We start from the raw sequence: 12,760 nt of genomic DNA on the forward strand, positions 1-12,760 counted from the left end.
GTTCTGCGTTATTGCACAGAAATATTTTGCTTGCTTTCTCTCAGGGTAGTTGTAACGCTTCCTCTGCTCTTACCCGTAGCTCCGGCTACCTAAAGCATGCTTCCTGTTGGCTGGAAACATTTTTTTAGGTAGCCGTAGCTCGCTTTAGCTGTAAATGACAAATACTGATGGTTTCAACTGGAACACTGAAATCGTAAAGACGCACCAGGGGTCTGAAACAAAATTTTTTCAAGGGCTGGAGTTTTTTCCAACGAACACTGCTGCTGCATCTAACACGTCTTTCGCTGATCCCGTCTCCCTTTCCCCCGCAGCCATGAGCGATCATATGTTAGAACAGGGCAAGCAACACGCGGAGAAGGAGCAGAAATTTGCCAAGCAGCAAGGCTGCCAGGGAGTGAACCGGACCCACCCCCGCACCTTTAGAGGAAGAAGAAATTTAATGTCAAAGCGCAAATGCAAAACACAGAGCATGATATCCTGTATGTCCCTAAACAGCTGCAGTATTTCAAGATGGTGCTATACTTTGGAGGGTCGACCACAGTTTATGTATATAAAATGTAAAATTTTAAGCTAACAACACATGCTTATCAAATCATTTATGAATATCCTAACTGCAGGGACAACTAAAAAGATTACAGTCTGTGGCTTTAAAAACAGATTTAGGTTATGATAGAAAATCCTGCTGGATCTCCATACTGCTATGGTCCATGTGTCAGGAACAAAGATCTGTAAAAGTTTTAATTCAAAGTCACTCAGACTGCTGCAGGGCTGGTCCAGCTCACTGAAGTGTCACTGCAGCAGCTCACCTCAGTAGTTTGGATGAGCAGATGGAAACCTGGTCCTTTCATTTTCTAGATGAGTGTGTTTACAGACATATTTTCCACATTTAAATGCATTACCGCTGAGTTGTAGCTCTAGCTGTCTGACTGTTTGTGTGATCTTGGTTTAGGGGCTACTTCAGAACATCTGCTCAGAGGTACCTGATCGAGCCCCTGTCTGGTGATGATCAGGGGTATCATGCGGTGACAACGTTTGACGGGGCCAGTTTCACCCCTGCAGTGTGTGGCGTGACCAACACCAGCTGGAACGAAGAGTACGAACCTCCAACAAGCCACAGCCGTTCCAGATCAGCGGTTAGGGTTATTAATGATTATCAACTAACCGTGACCTCCTCAAACCCATTCCATCTTACCTGCTGTAGAAAGACATCTGAACAGCGTGTCTTTAGAGAAATAGCTTTCACATCCTAGTGTGTAAGATGATCAATCCCGTTTCTCAGCACTGCACGACAGCTGAGATATCTCAGGGTTTAATCACAGAAAACATTTAATGAAAATTACATTTTATTTATCCAAAATGCGTTTTCAAACATGTTCTCATTTGATTTTTCAGGTTCTTTCTATTGTTCAACAACCGAAATACAATGAGCTCATTCTTGTTGCTGATAATCGTGAGGTAAGATTTCCAACAGGAACCTCTCATGGTGATCGTCTCCACCTGCACTACCTTTGAACTCATACTGACCACTCAGCTGGTTTTATTTGTTGAGACAAAATATCTGAACTATGATTCAGAATCTGTTCAGCTCTCAGACCTCTGCTGTCTAATGCAGTATTCAGCATGTGTTCAACACTTGTGCAGTACCTGGTGTGAATCAGTGTGTTGGTGTCCTTCATGCTGCTTCGTTCTGGAAACACAACGTCCTTTTATTTGTTGTTTTTGGTGGATGAAGGTCACGATATTAGCTTATTGTCTGTGTGTTTACCTATAAGCTTGTTATTATTTTCTTCTGCCTTTTTCTCTACGTGTGCTGCTGTAGCAAGTGAATTTCCCCTCTGTGAGATCAATAAAGTTTGTTCTATTTACTTTATTCAAGGTAGAAGACGATTGTTTAGGTGAGAAGCTGTTGCTGTGAAACAGGAAGTGACTTTGCTTTGATGAAATGTCGTTTCAGTACCTGAAGATGAACAAAGACCTGACAGCACTTAGAAAGAGGATATTTGAAATAGTCAATTTTGTCAACACGGTGAGTCAGAGCTGTACTTTCATAAGGAGGATGTGTGCGATTGTTTCGTTTCCTGTTTTTCCTGAAGAACTCAGTCTTTCTGCTGATCTCCTGTAGGCATACAAGCCCCTGAGGACTTTTATCGCTCTGGTGGGTCTGGAGGTCTGGTCAAACAGTGATCTAATCACAGTGACCCCCCCAGCAGGAGCTAACCTGGATGCCTTTAAGTCCTGGAGGAATTCTGACCTGATAAAAAGACAAAAACACGACAATGCCCACCTCATCAGGTACAACACGGACTCAAAAAACCATAGCTGACCAGTAGTTTGGGTTAGGCTAGAGCAGGGTTGCCCAATCCTGGTCCTGGAGGGCCAGTATCCAGCAGGTTTTAGTTTGAACTCTGCTTCAGCACACCTGATTTCAATCAGCAGGTGATTAGCAAGCCTCAGCAGAGCTTCATAAGCTGCTGCACAGGTGATTCAATCAATCAATACTTTATTAATCCCAGAGGGGAATTAGAGTTTCAGTACACACAATTCAGAGATCAGACATACGTGGGCAAGACACATGACAAGAATTGGTGAGTGTGGTCATTTGCAACCCGAGTCGCGCTACCTTAATAGAGATAGGAGGGTTACATGAGGATTGGTTCAGGTGGAGGGAAAAAAGGCATTTCAGAGTTACCCTCCACCAGGAGGGCAGCTTTGCTCTGCAAAAAAACACCTCAACAAATATGCAACAGACTTCAGACAACACAACATAACATGAGACTCCAGTAGGAAGGGGGGGGGGGGGCTGGGATCCTGCTTCCCCCAGCGAGAGCAGCCATCTACGGCGCTCATCTACTGTACAGTCACAGGTGGGAGGGAGATCTTGGGAGAAGCGCAGAGCACATTGACTCCTGCAGGTTGATGACCTCGCCAGGCTGAAGTCCACCAATCCGAAGGGGGGGGGGGGGGGTGCAGGTCGGGTTTTCACAGCATCTGTCAGCATTCCTTAGTGGGGGTTTGTTACTTGCCGCTCAAGGCTACCAGGGCGTCAGATTCAGATAACAAGAATTTGTTTGGATTAGGCTGAGATAATTTTTCTCTCTGCCTTCAGTCTTTAAACTGATCATTCCAGTCCTTCAGTGAAGCCAATTTTGGGTTTTTAAACTTATCCATACCGTCCGGTGACTCTCTCTGAGATGACATCCATTTTGCGCACTAATACCGGTATCGCAGCTAGAACATTGTCCAGCTTATGGTTCACCTCGAGTAACGTCCCAGCCTGAAAAGTCTCCACACGGACGGTGCTTTCTGTGGGTGCGGGTCGCCCTCCAATCGCTCCCGTCTTCCCAAATTTCCAGAAAACCAGATACCCTCCCACTCCAATCAGGAGAAATCCAGTGATCATCAGGCCGAATATCCACACGTCTTCGATATCCTCAATGGACAGCTGGCTGAGGCATATGATCTTCCATTCCTTCCAGGAATCCAGCATATATCCCACCGGGTGTGTCCCCTGTGGACATGAGGGAGCCCCCTGCTCCATTCTCATTGTTGAAAAAATCTTATCAATTGCATTGAATGACCAGTTTATCAAATCCATGGTTAGTAAAAATAGTTTTTCAGAAGAAATGCAGAGAAGCGCTCTGTGGGCAGACAGGACAAAGAGCCTTAGGGAAATAAGATAAGGGAGCGAAAGAGAGAAGCGTCTGTACTCCTCGAGTGCCAAGAAGAAAACCTCCGAATCAAGTGTGTTGGAGCAGAGAAACCACAAAGTCTCCTGCATACTGGCCCTCTGGGACTAGGATTGGGCACCCCTGGGCTAGAGGGTTTTCAAAGAATTGTCCAAAAAATCCAAATGCAATAAATGACATCTTGTTTTTCAGTGGAATTGACTTTGAAGGACCAACGGTTGGTCTTGCTTACATTGGGACTCTCTGCTCTGACAGCTCAGTCGGTGTGGTACAGGTGAGCCGGGCCTATGGTCGTTCAGCAAAACCTTATAGAGGACAGAATCTGTTGTTCTAAATCAAACCCTCTGACTGTATGTTTCAACTTCTTCTGGAGGTTTGGCTTCATATGATGGTGTTATGAAGCAGAACATTATTTCATCATGTCAGACATCCAACTGACTCAGAGTGCTGATTAAATCCAGAAATCCTCACCTGAAGGTTAAATCCCCATGAATTTGTCCTGTAGGATCACAATGACCGTGCTATTGCAGTGGGAGCGACTCTGGCCCACGAGATGGGCCACAATCTGGGGATGAACCATGATGACTCCAGCGGGTGTGTTTGTTCTGCAGACAGCTGCATCATGGCTGCAGCCCTCAGGTACGAAAAGCTGTCCCCACGTCTCAGAGGGCAAGTCTGTCCAAGTTAAGTAGGTCAGACACGGAGACGGTCAGGGACTGCTGTGTGTGTGTGTGTGTGTGTGTGCGTGCGTGCGTGCGTGCGTGCGTGCGTGCGTGTGTGTGTGTGTGTGTGTGTGTGTGTGTGTGTGTGTGTGTGTGTGTGTGTGTGAGTAAGAGAGATAAAGCTAAATTTAGTGTAAGAGTCAGCTGATCCTCATCACTGCAGTAAAACTCTGTTCACCAGCTAATTTAGCTTCTCTATCCAGGAACCACCAGTGTACACACATAGGTCTAAAACGCATCACCACGAGTCTCACCTGCTCTAGAGTTGCTGACAAATCTGACAAATGAACAAAAGCAAACTAGATGTTTCAGTGAGGTAGCAGGGATGAGTCAGTTCTTCTGAATCTGAGGCCATGCTTCTTCAGCAGGACACCTGTTTTATAGAAATATTTCATCTGTACAGGTTAGTTTGATTTACTGGTGAGATACCAGAGGCTGAAAGGAGCCTTCTCCTTAGACAAGATTAGGGGCTCCATCATCCTCGGGAAGGCTGGATTAGTCTCAGCTCCTCCATCTGAGGTACTTCAGCCATGATCTCCCCTGCTTGCCTCCCTGTGGAGGTTTTCCAACCTTGTCCTCCTGGACAGAGAACCTTGGGGAGAGCTAGAACCTGCTGGAAGAGTTAGAAATCCTCATTGGATTGGGAACACCTTGAGATCCACCAGAAGGAGCTGGAGCCTGTCCCTGGAGCGAGGGATGTCCTGTTACTTCCACAGCTTGACCTTACAACTGAAAGATGAATAGTTTTACAGCACAACAGATTCATGAGGTTAGACCTCCATATGGGTGAACCTGGTGGTGGAATGTGGAAGAAAAAGCTAAACGAAACACTGAAAAGAATAACAGCTGTAAGCACAGAACAAACATCCTTGCAGCTTCGAGGCTGCCTCTCTACAGATAATGATGTTCTTTATCCCTGCTCAGCTCGAACATCCCACGCACCTTCAGCAGCTGCAGCAGCAGCAACTATGCAAGCTTCCTAACTGGCCGCAGCCCCGGCTGCTTGCTGGACAAACCTGACTACAACACCCTGGTGGCTCCTCCGACCTGCGGAAATGGATTTTTGGAGAAAGGAGAGCAATGTGACTGCGGCACTGTGGAGGTAACAAGTGTGTTCATGATGGACCAGTCTGGTCCTCCAGGCCACTGATTGCATGTTGTAGAGGTTTCTCTGCTCCAGCAAACCTGGGCCTCCTTTATAACGCTTGCTTATGCACAAGACAGGGTCTCAACATGAGTATGTCAACTCTGACCCCCGTGTGAGGGCATGTTGGAGATGGAAAACAGGCAGGGGCGGCGCACGCGGGGGGGGGGGGGGGGAGCTGATACGATAAAATACCTGTATCATAGTAAATAAGCAATTACATCAAATGTGAGATGACATTTTCAAAGTGAAACTCAAAAGTCTGATTGTAACTGAATGCAGCACAGCACTATAAGCTGCTGTCTCATCCTCGTTGACCCAGGAAGGCATCAGGTGACAATGAGAGGACAATAAACATCCTAAAAGGTTGGTTATATGTGACCTTCATGCTCAGAGGCAGCAGTGCACATCAGCATCAATGAATAAAGCCACAAGGGCCCAGGGTACCTCTGAATCCCAACGTCACCGAACACAACCCACCTCTGCAACCAGAAACCTGGTTTCATACAAGTTTTGCTCTTGTAGAAGTTTGGTTGCCTGTAAAGTTGTGAAGCTGACTGCTGGTGGTGTAACACTAGCTGGGCAGATTTGATTCTTTCATAACACTGAAACAGTGCTGAAGCATTTTTAAGTCTAGGCACATTTTGCCTCAGAGCAACTACTTTCTGTAACTAAAATCTCCTACTTCTTTGTCCTAAACTGACTTTTGTGCCAAAGACGTGTGGTTCCTGGCATGCTGCAGCATTTCTGTTAAGTGAAACAAAGAGATTGGTTTGTTTAGCAATAATCAGATAGCATCAGCAAGTCTGGTTGTGCTGCAGCAGTCATGTGCAGGTTTAACGGCACAAACGTTTCAGACTAGATCATGTTTAGATGTGTTTTCTCCACGCTTGTGTTCCGTTTGTCCAAAGCTAGTAAAACTCAATGGCAGCATTCTTCCCTAGGGATGTAAGAAAATATTGATGACAATATGTCATTTTTCTTCCTGTGATATTATATCGATATTCAAAATCTGTGTATCCAATATTTGGAAGAATTTACATGCAAATATTTGTGTATCTTCTTTTCTTTTGGTGCAACTCAGAAATCAACTGCCAGTTGGCAGCAGTGTGCAACGGGGTTTGTTTCCACCATTGAAATGAAAATCCCTCTGTTATGATTCAAATACCTAATGTAAACATGTTAAGTATCAGTTTGGACTGTTTATTGAATATTCCTACAACAAATTCAGTTAAAAAATTGTTAATAACATCTGACTGAATGTATCACTATGTATCATGATACGTTGTATCGTCTCCCCTTTATCGCGATTAGGGTTGTCACGGTGTGAAAATGTAACCTCACGGTTATTGTGACCAAAATTATCACAGTTTTCAGTATTATCGCGGTATTTTTTTTAAACGTGTTACATTTTTAGATAACCAAATAAACCCTGTATATCAGGAAAATATTGTCCTCAGGTAGTGTCTAAATTTTGCCTAAAATTTGTTATTTTGTAATTATGTTGTTTATTTGTTTACATTTTTCCCCTTTAGTCTTTAAAGTAGCAATATTTGCCCATAACTTCTTATTTTGTCTGTTTGATGTCATCATTTAAAAAATATTAGATCAGATGATACTCAGTACTCAAGTAGCCTTCTAATCAGATACTTTTTTACCCTTACTTGAGTAATAAACCCTATATCAGGAAAATATTGTCCTCGGTTTGTGTCCTTCCAGTGAGCTTTGCAGATGTGAGGAAAATGTCATCAGGCAGTAATCACTGTTAAATTCATAATTATTCTCAGAGAGAGACCAACTCTTATCTGCCCCTGGGAGCCCCGTAATGCATAGCGTCATTTCAATATGGGGGTGTCCGCGACACGGTTTATATGCAGGTAGCTGCGCTGCGGCTGCTTTATATAGCGACTCGCTGCATTCTCCCTCAACCCAAATCCTCGGATCACACATTTTAGCTAAAACGCCAACATTAACTTGCCTTGTGTTGACTGTAGAGTTGTGGGTGATTGTCATGGTCTGCGTCTGCCCCCTCCTTTTTGTGCCTCCTGGTGTCCTCCATCCCTCTCTAGATTCCCTTTTGTGTCTCATAGCACCCTCATGTGTCCTTGTCTTCGTCTCAGTCTTGTGTCTTATGTGGTAACCGGTACAATTATTCCTCCCAGGTCCCGTGTCATCTCATTCCTCCCCAGCCCCTCCAGGTCTTCATTTTCTGTGTCCTTGTAGCCCCCAGCCTCTCAGTCCCCTGCTCTGTGTGTGTGTGTGTGTGCGTGCGTGCGTGCGTGTGTGTGTGTGTGTATGTGTGTGTGTGTGTATGCTTGTCCTGTTTATATTAGTGCATTTGTGTGTGATGGTGTGTGTGTGAGTCCTTCCCTCAGTGTCTAGGTTTAAATTTGGTATTTTAGGTTTACCTGCCCTTCTCTGTTCTGTTTCCCCACTTATATTATTATTGTCAGTTGACGCAGTGATAGCTAGATCTTGTTGTATTGTTGTTGTGTCCCATCTTTTTTGCCCTTTTGCTTTTTTTTGTCTTTCTCTGCAGGTCTAGAAGCAGACTCTTGTTCATTATTGTTTATTTTTGTGGAAACCCCCCCCCCCCCCCCCCCCCCCGCTCTCTCTCTCTCTCTCTCCCCACCTTTTCTTTTCCTTTCTCTTTCACCTCTGTCTCCGTGTCTGGTTGGAATTACAAAGCATTCAAAAACAATAACAATAAAGTTTTAAGTATCAGGCGTGACATTAAAAGCAGACGCTTTGATGCTCCACCTGAGAGTAAATCTGTAGGGCTTGTTACCAGCATTCAGACATCAATTCTGCTTGCTTCACAGTAAGACAGGACACGGTAAAAAAAGAAAAAAAAAGAAATCCCCCTGCCAAGAGCCGTTGAATGTGCTCACTCCCAAGGCCCTAAGTGTGTGTTTGCGTGGAATGTCGTCGGTGGAAGTGTATAAGGTGCAAATAAAATTGGGGGTCAGGTTGCCACAGGAATGCAGAAATGGGGTCCATACCCGCACTCCCTGACTTGTCCACCCCCAAGGTCCTATGTGCATGTTTGTGTGATGATGTGAGGGAGCAGGAGGAGAAAAATATGCAGGGATGTGGAGGAATGGCTGGTTGGGCTTAGCCCTCCAGGGAGCCAGCTCCCCCACTGGCTCCAATAGGTACCTCTGTTGTCAAAATGCCACCCAGTGCATGGAGACCCCAGCCCATCCTGCCAGGGCCCAAAGCAGCAGCATTGCAGAGCCTTCAACATAGGGTCGAAAGTGTTCCAGGGCCCATATGGCAAGGCATTCCTTTTCAGAGGTGGAGTAGGGGAGTTCATCTTTGTGAAGAGAGCAACTAGCGAAGGCCACAACATGTTCACAGCCTTCGTCATCCATTTGCATTAAAGCTGCACAGAGGCCAACATCACACGCATAGGTGTGGAGGTAAACGTGACGGTTGAAGTCTGGAAATGACAGGACAGGGGTAGATGTGTCACTGGTTTTCAAGGTGTCCATTGCTCTTTGGCAGCTGTCGTCCCTATGGAAGGGGTTGTACTTTCTTTTGATAGTATAAAGAGGTTCGGCGTGATGGGCGTAATCCTGAATGAAGCGCCGATAGTAACTCATCACGCAGAGAAACTGACGGACCTGCTTCACTGAGGTGGGACCTCAAACTCAGTGACAGCCTTAACTTTGTCTTGATCTGGTTTAACACCTGATGATGTGATGCGGTACCCAAGGAAGGTGAATTCATCAAGGCAGAACTGGCACTTTTTGAGTTTCAGTGACAAGCAAGCCGCCTGGAGGCGGTTTAGCACTTCCTCAGGATCCACCAAGTGTTGTTCAAATGTAGGTGAGGCAATGACAATGTCATCCATGTAGACTACACATGTTTTGTAAATGAGGCCAGCAAGCACTGAGTTCATGAGTCTTTGAAAAATCGCCGGAGCATTGCAGAGCCCAAAAGGTAGCACTCGAAACTGAAAGAGACCGCAGTGAGAGGTAAAGGCAGTTTTAGGCCTGGAATCCTCTGCTACAGCAACTTGCCAATAGTCTCGTGTTAAGTACAGTGTTGAGACAAACTTTCCTCTTGCCAGAAAGTCTAAAGAGTCATCCACATGAGGCAAAGGATAATAGTCCTTTCGAGTCACTTGGTTGAGGCCTCTGACGTCCATGCAAAACCTTGGGTCTGCAGCTCCCCGGTTGACAATGACTACTGGAGCGGCCCAAGGGCTCGTAGAAGGTTCAATGATACCATCCAATAACATTTGCTGCACCTGTCCCTCGATCACGTTTCTTGGCGGGCGATGTACGATAGGGTGGGAGATTGACTGGTGTCGCGTTGCCAGTCTCTATGACATGTTCAGTGAGATTAGTCCGGCCAAGACAACCACTGACTATGGAGTCAAACTTGGAGAGTAGATTGAGTAAGGCATCCTTATGGATCTCCGAGAGACTTGTTTCCAACACTTTAGTTGAGAAGTCTGAGCGAATTGAATCCAGCGACATCACAATCGGATGTGAGTAATCGTGTCGAGGGTCCTCTTCCTCTTCTGCAAGAGGGTAGGTTATGTCATCAATGTGGACTGTTCTTGTGGGGATGTGAACAGAAACAGAAAGTCTTGTCATGAAATCCATTCACAGAACGAAAGGAGAAGTCAAATCCGGTATTATTGCAAAACGTTGGTAAAAGTTCTTCTTCATGAATCCAGTTTTGAGCCATGTGACCCCCTCAGGGATGCAAGGAGTATTATTCGCAAGGTTAACTTCAGGGTCCTCCCATGCACTTGTGATTTGTGGGTAGAAGTCAAGTCAAGTCAAGTCAACTTTATTTATATAGCACTTTATAACAGCATAAAAGCTGACCAAAGTGCTTAACAAGACAAAACGAACAGCAGTTCCTTAAAAATTCTAAAAACAAGATAAAAAGTTCATCACAAGGTAAAAGAAGTAGAAGTTGTTTGTTTGAAAGATGTCTGCTCTCACAGCCGAGAGGGAAGCACCTGTGTCAAGAGTACCATCCACGGATGAACCGTTGAAGTTGACCTTAGTTTTTAGAGAGGTATTCCAGTGGACCTTTGAAAAGATGTCTTTCAAGTGTCCAAGGATATATCCCCCTTGCATTGAAAGTGGTGTGTGAGGCTCCGTTAATGGTTGAGGGGAGGCTGACCTCTGCGAAATGTCCTCCCCCCTCGGTAGTTTCCCGACTGCCTGAACTGCGGTTGGGCTGAAGTGTTGTTATGACCAGTGCTGTGTTGGTATGAGACAGAGAGGCTAGGAGCTAGTGAGGGCTGGACAGGGTCGAGTCCCGTGGCATCCACATTTCCGTTAGTCAGATAACATTGGTTGTTACAGCTCGGGCATGTACGAGTGGTGAACCCCGGTTGAGAACATTTGAAGCAGTAAGGGTCAGGTTTACGATGTTCCTTAGGATGCGATAGAGGGTTTGGTCTACTCGGTCCAAGAACTGACTGGAGATTGTGAGCTCGTAGGAAACGGTCCATTACAGAAGTGATGTTAGTTCCATACAGGTCAACTCTGAATTTCTCAAGAGCATGTTACTAATCAGGTTGATTCTGTCCTTTTCGGGTGGGGGAATTGTCAGTTTGTCAAACTCGCTCAACATGTGGGCGACAAAAGTTGGAAGTCAACAACAAGTCTTCAGCTTGGACACTATCGAAAATTCCTCTCAGGATACGTGCTTGATTATCGAAAGGCAGAAAAACTGTTGTGAACAGCTGACAGAAGAAGAAGAAGAAGAAGAAGAAGAAGAAGAAGATATAATTTCTATAGCGCCTCTTAAGATAAAAATCACGAGGCGCTTCACAAAAACAAAAAATGTAAAAATATAAAAAAGCATTTAGAAAATGTTTAAAAATATATTTAAAATGAGCAAAAATAGACAAATGTGATTAAAAAAATGTTAAGAAAGAGAGAGTGAATAGGAAAGAGGGAAATCAGTGGATCATGAGGAAGGTGGAATAGGTGGGGAGAGCAGAATAAAGAGAGAGGGGTTGAAGAAGGTCATACAAAAGCCAGCTTGAACAGGTGAGTCTTCAGCTGCTTTTTAAAGGAGACCACTGAGTCCACTGATCTCAGGCTCAGGGAGAGAGAGTTCCAGAGTCTGGGGGCCACAGCAGCAAATGATCTGTCACCTTTGGTCTTTAGCCTGGTGCTGCACAACCAGTAGGCTTTGATCACTGGACCTCAGGGACCTGCTGGGGGTGTAGGGACTAAGAAGATCACCAATGTAAGATGTTGCTTGTCCATGTAAGGCCCTATAGCCCAGAACCAGGATCTTGAAATGAACCCTGAAGTTGACTGGCAGCCAGTGAAGCTGAAGGAGAAGCGGGGTGATGTGGGTGTGTTTGGAGGACTTGGTCAGAAGCCGAGCACAGGCATTCTGAATCACCTGTAGACGGTTCAGGGAGGTTCTGCTCAGACACGTGAAAAGAGCATTACAGTAGTCTAAGCGTGAGGAGATGAAGGTGTGGAGAACTGTCTCAAGTTCAGAGCGAGACAGAATGGGACTCAGCTTAGCAATGTTCCTGAGATGGAAGAAGGAAGAGCGAACAAGAGAACTGACATGAGAATCCAGGGTGAGAGCTGGGTCAAAGGTCACGCCAAGATTCCTGACAGAAGGTTTGGTGTGGGAAGCAAGCTGACCAAGAGAGTCTCTGATTTTGGGAACCAGCTTGTCTGGGGTTCAGATGAGGATGTCAGTCTTATCTTCATTCAGCTGAAGAAAGCTCCCAGCCATCCAGGTTTTGATAGAGTCTAAGCAGGTGTGTAACAGCTGCTGCTTAGACATCTCATGGGGCTTAAAGGAGATGTACAGTTGGATGTCATCTGCATAAAGATGGTAGGAGATTCCTTTGAAGAAGCTCAGGATGTGCTGAAGAGGAAGCAGATAGAGGAGGAAGATCAGAGGCCCCAGCACAGAACCTTGTGGGACACCACGGGTAAGAGAGGTGGTGGAGGACCTAATCTTGGTGACGGCCACAGAAAAGGAGCGCTCAGAAAGATAAGAGGAGAACCACTCCAGAGCAGTTCCTGATAGGCCTACCCAGTCTCTCAGCCTCTCCAGTAGCAGGTGATGGTCAACAGTGTCAAAGGCTGCAGTCAGGTACATCAGGACCAGAACAGAACAGTCCCCTGCATCACTGTGAGTCAGAAGGTCATTAGAGACCCTAAGAAGAGCTGTTTCAGTAGAATGAGCTCTACGAAAAC

The 12,760-nt window shown here is 45.5% G+C and overlaps 1 protein-coding gene across 3 annotated transcripts in view; it reads left to right on the top strand.

The window, feature by feature from the left end:
* The window catches only part of adam28 (ADAM metallopeptidase domain 28), a 42,885-nt gene that overhangs the window by 15,386 nt on the left and 14,739 nt on the right, over positions 1 to 12,760 (top strand). For all 3 annotated transcript variants that reach the window (XM_054731204.2, XM_070546340.1, XM_070546341.1), the window contains exons 6-12: positions 950 to 1,133; positions 1,393 to 1,455; positions 1,955 to 2,026; positions 2,123 to 2,292; positions 3,879 to 3,960; positions 4,192 to 4,325; positions 5,333 to 5,510. In XM_054731204.2, coding sequence (XP_054587179.1) covers positions 950 to 1,133; positions 1,393 to 1,455; positions 1,955 to 2,026; positions 2,123 to 2,292; positions 3,879 to 3,960; positions 4,192 to 4,325; positions 5,333 to 5,510 — 883 coding nt within the window. The remainder of the gene's footprint in view (positions 1 to 949; positions 1,134 to 1,392; positions 1,456 to 1,954; positions 2,027 to 2,122; positions 2,293 to 3,878; positions 3,961 to 4,191; positions 4,326 to 5,332; positions 5,511 to 12,760) is intronic.

Source organism: Nothobranchius furzeri, chromosome 17 (assembly GCF_043380555.1).
Source record: "Nothobranchius furzeri strain GRZ-AD chromosome 17, NfurGRZ-RIMD1, whole genome shotgun sequence".
Classification (NCBI taxonomy): domain Eukaryota; kingdom Metazoa; phylum Chordata; class Actinopteri; order Cyprinodontiformes; family Nothobranchiidae; genus Nothobranchius; species Nothobranchius furzeri.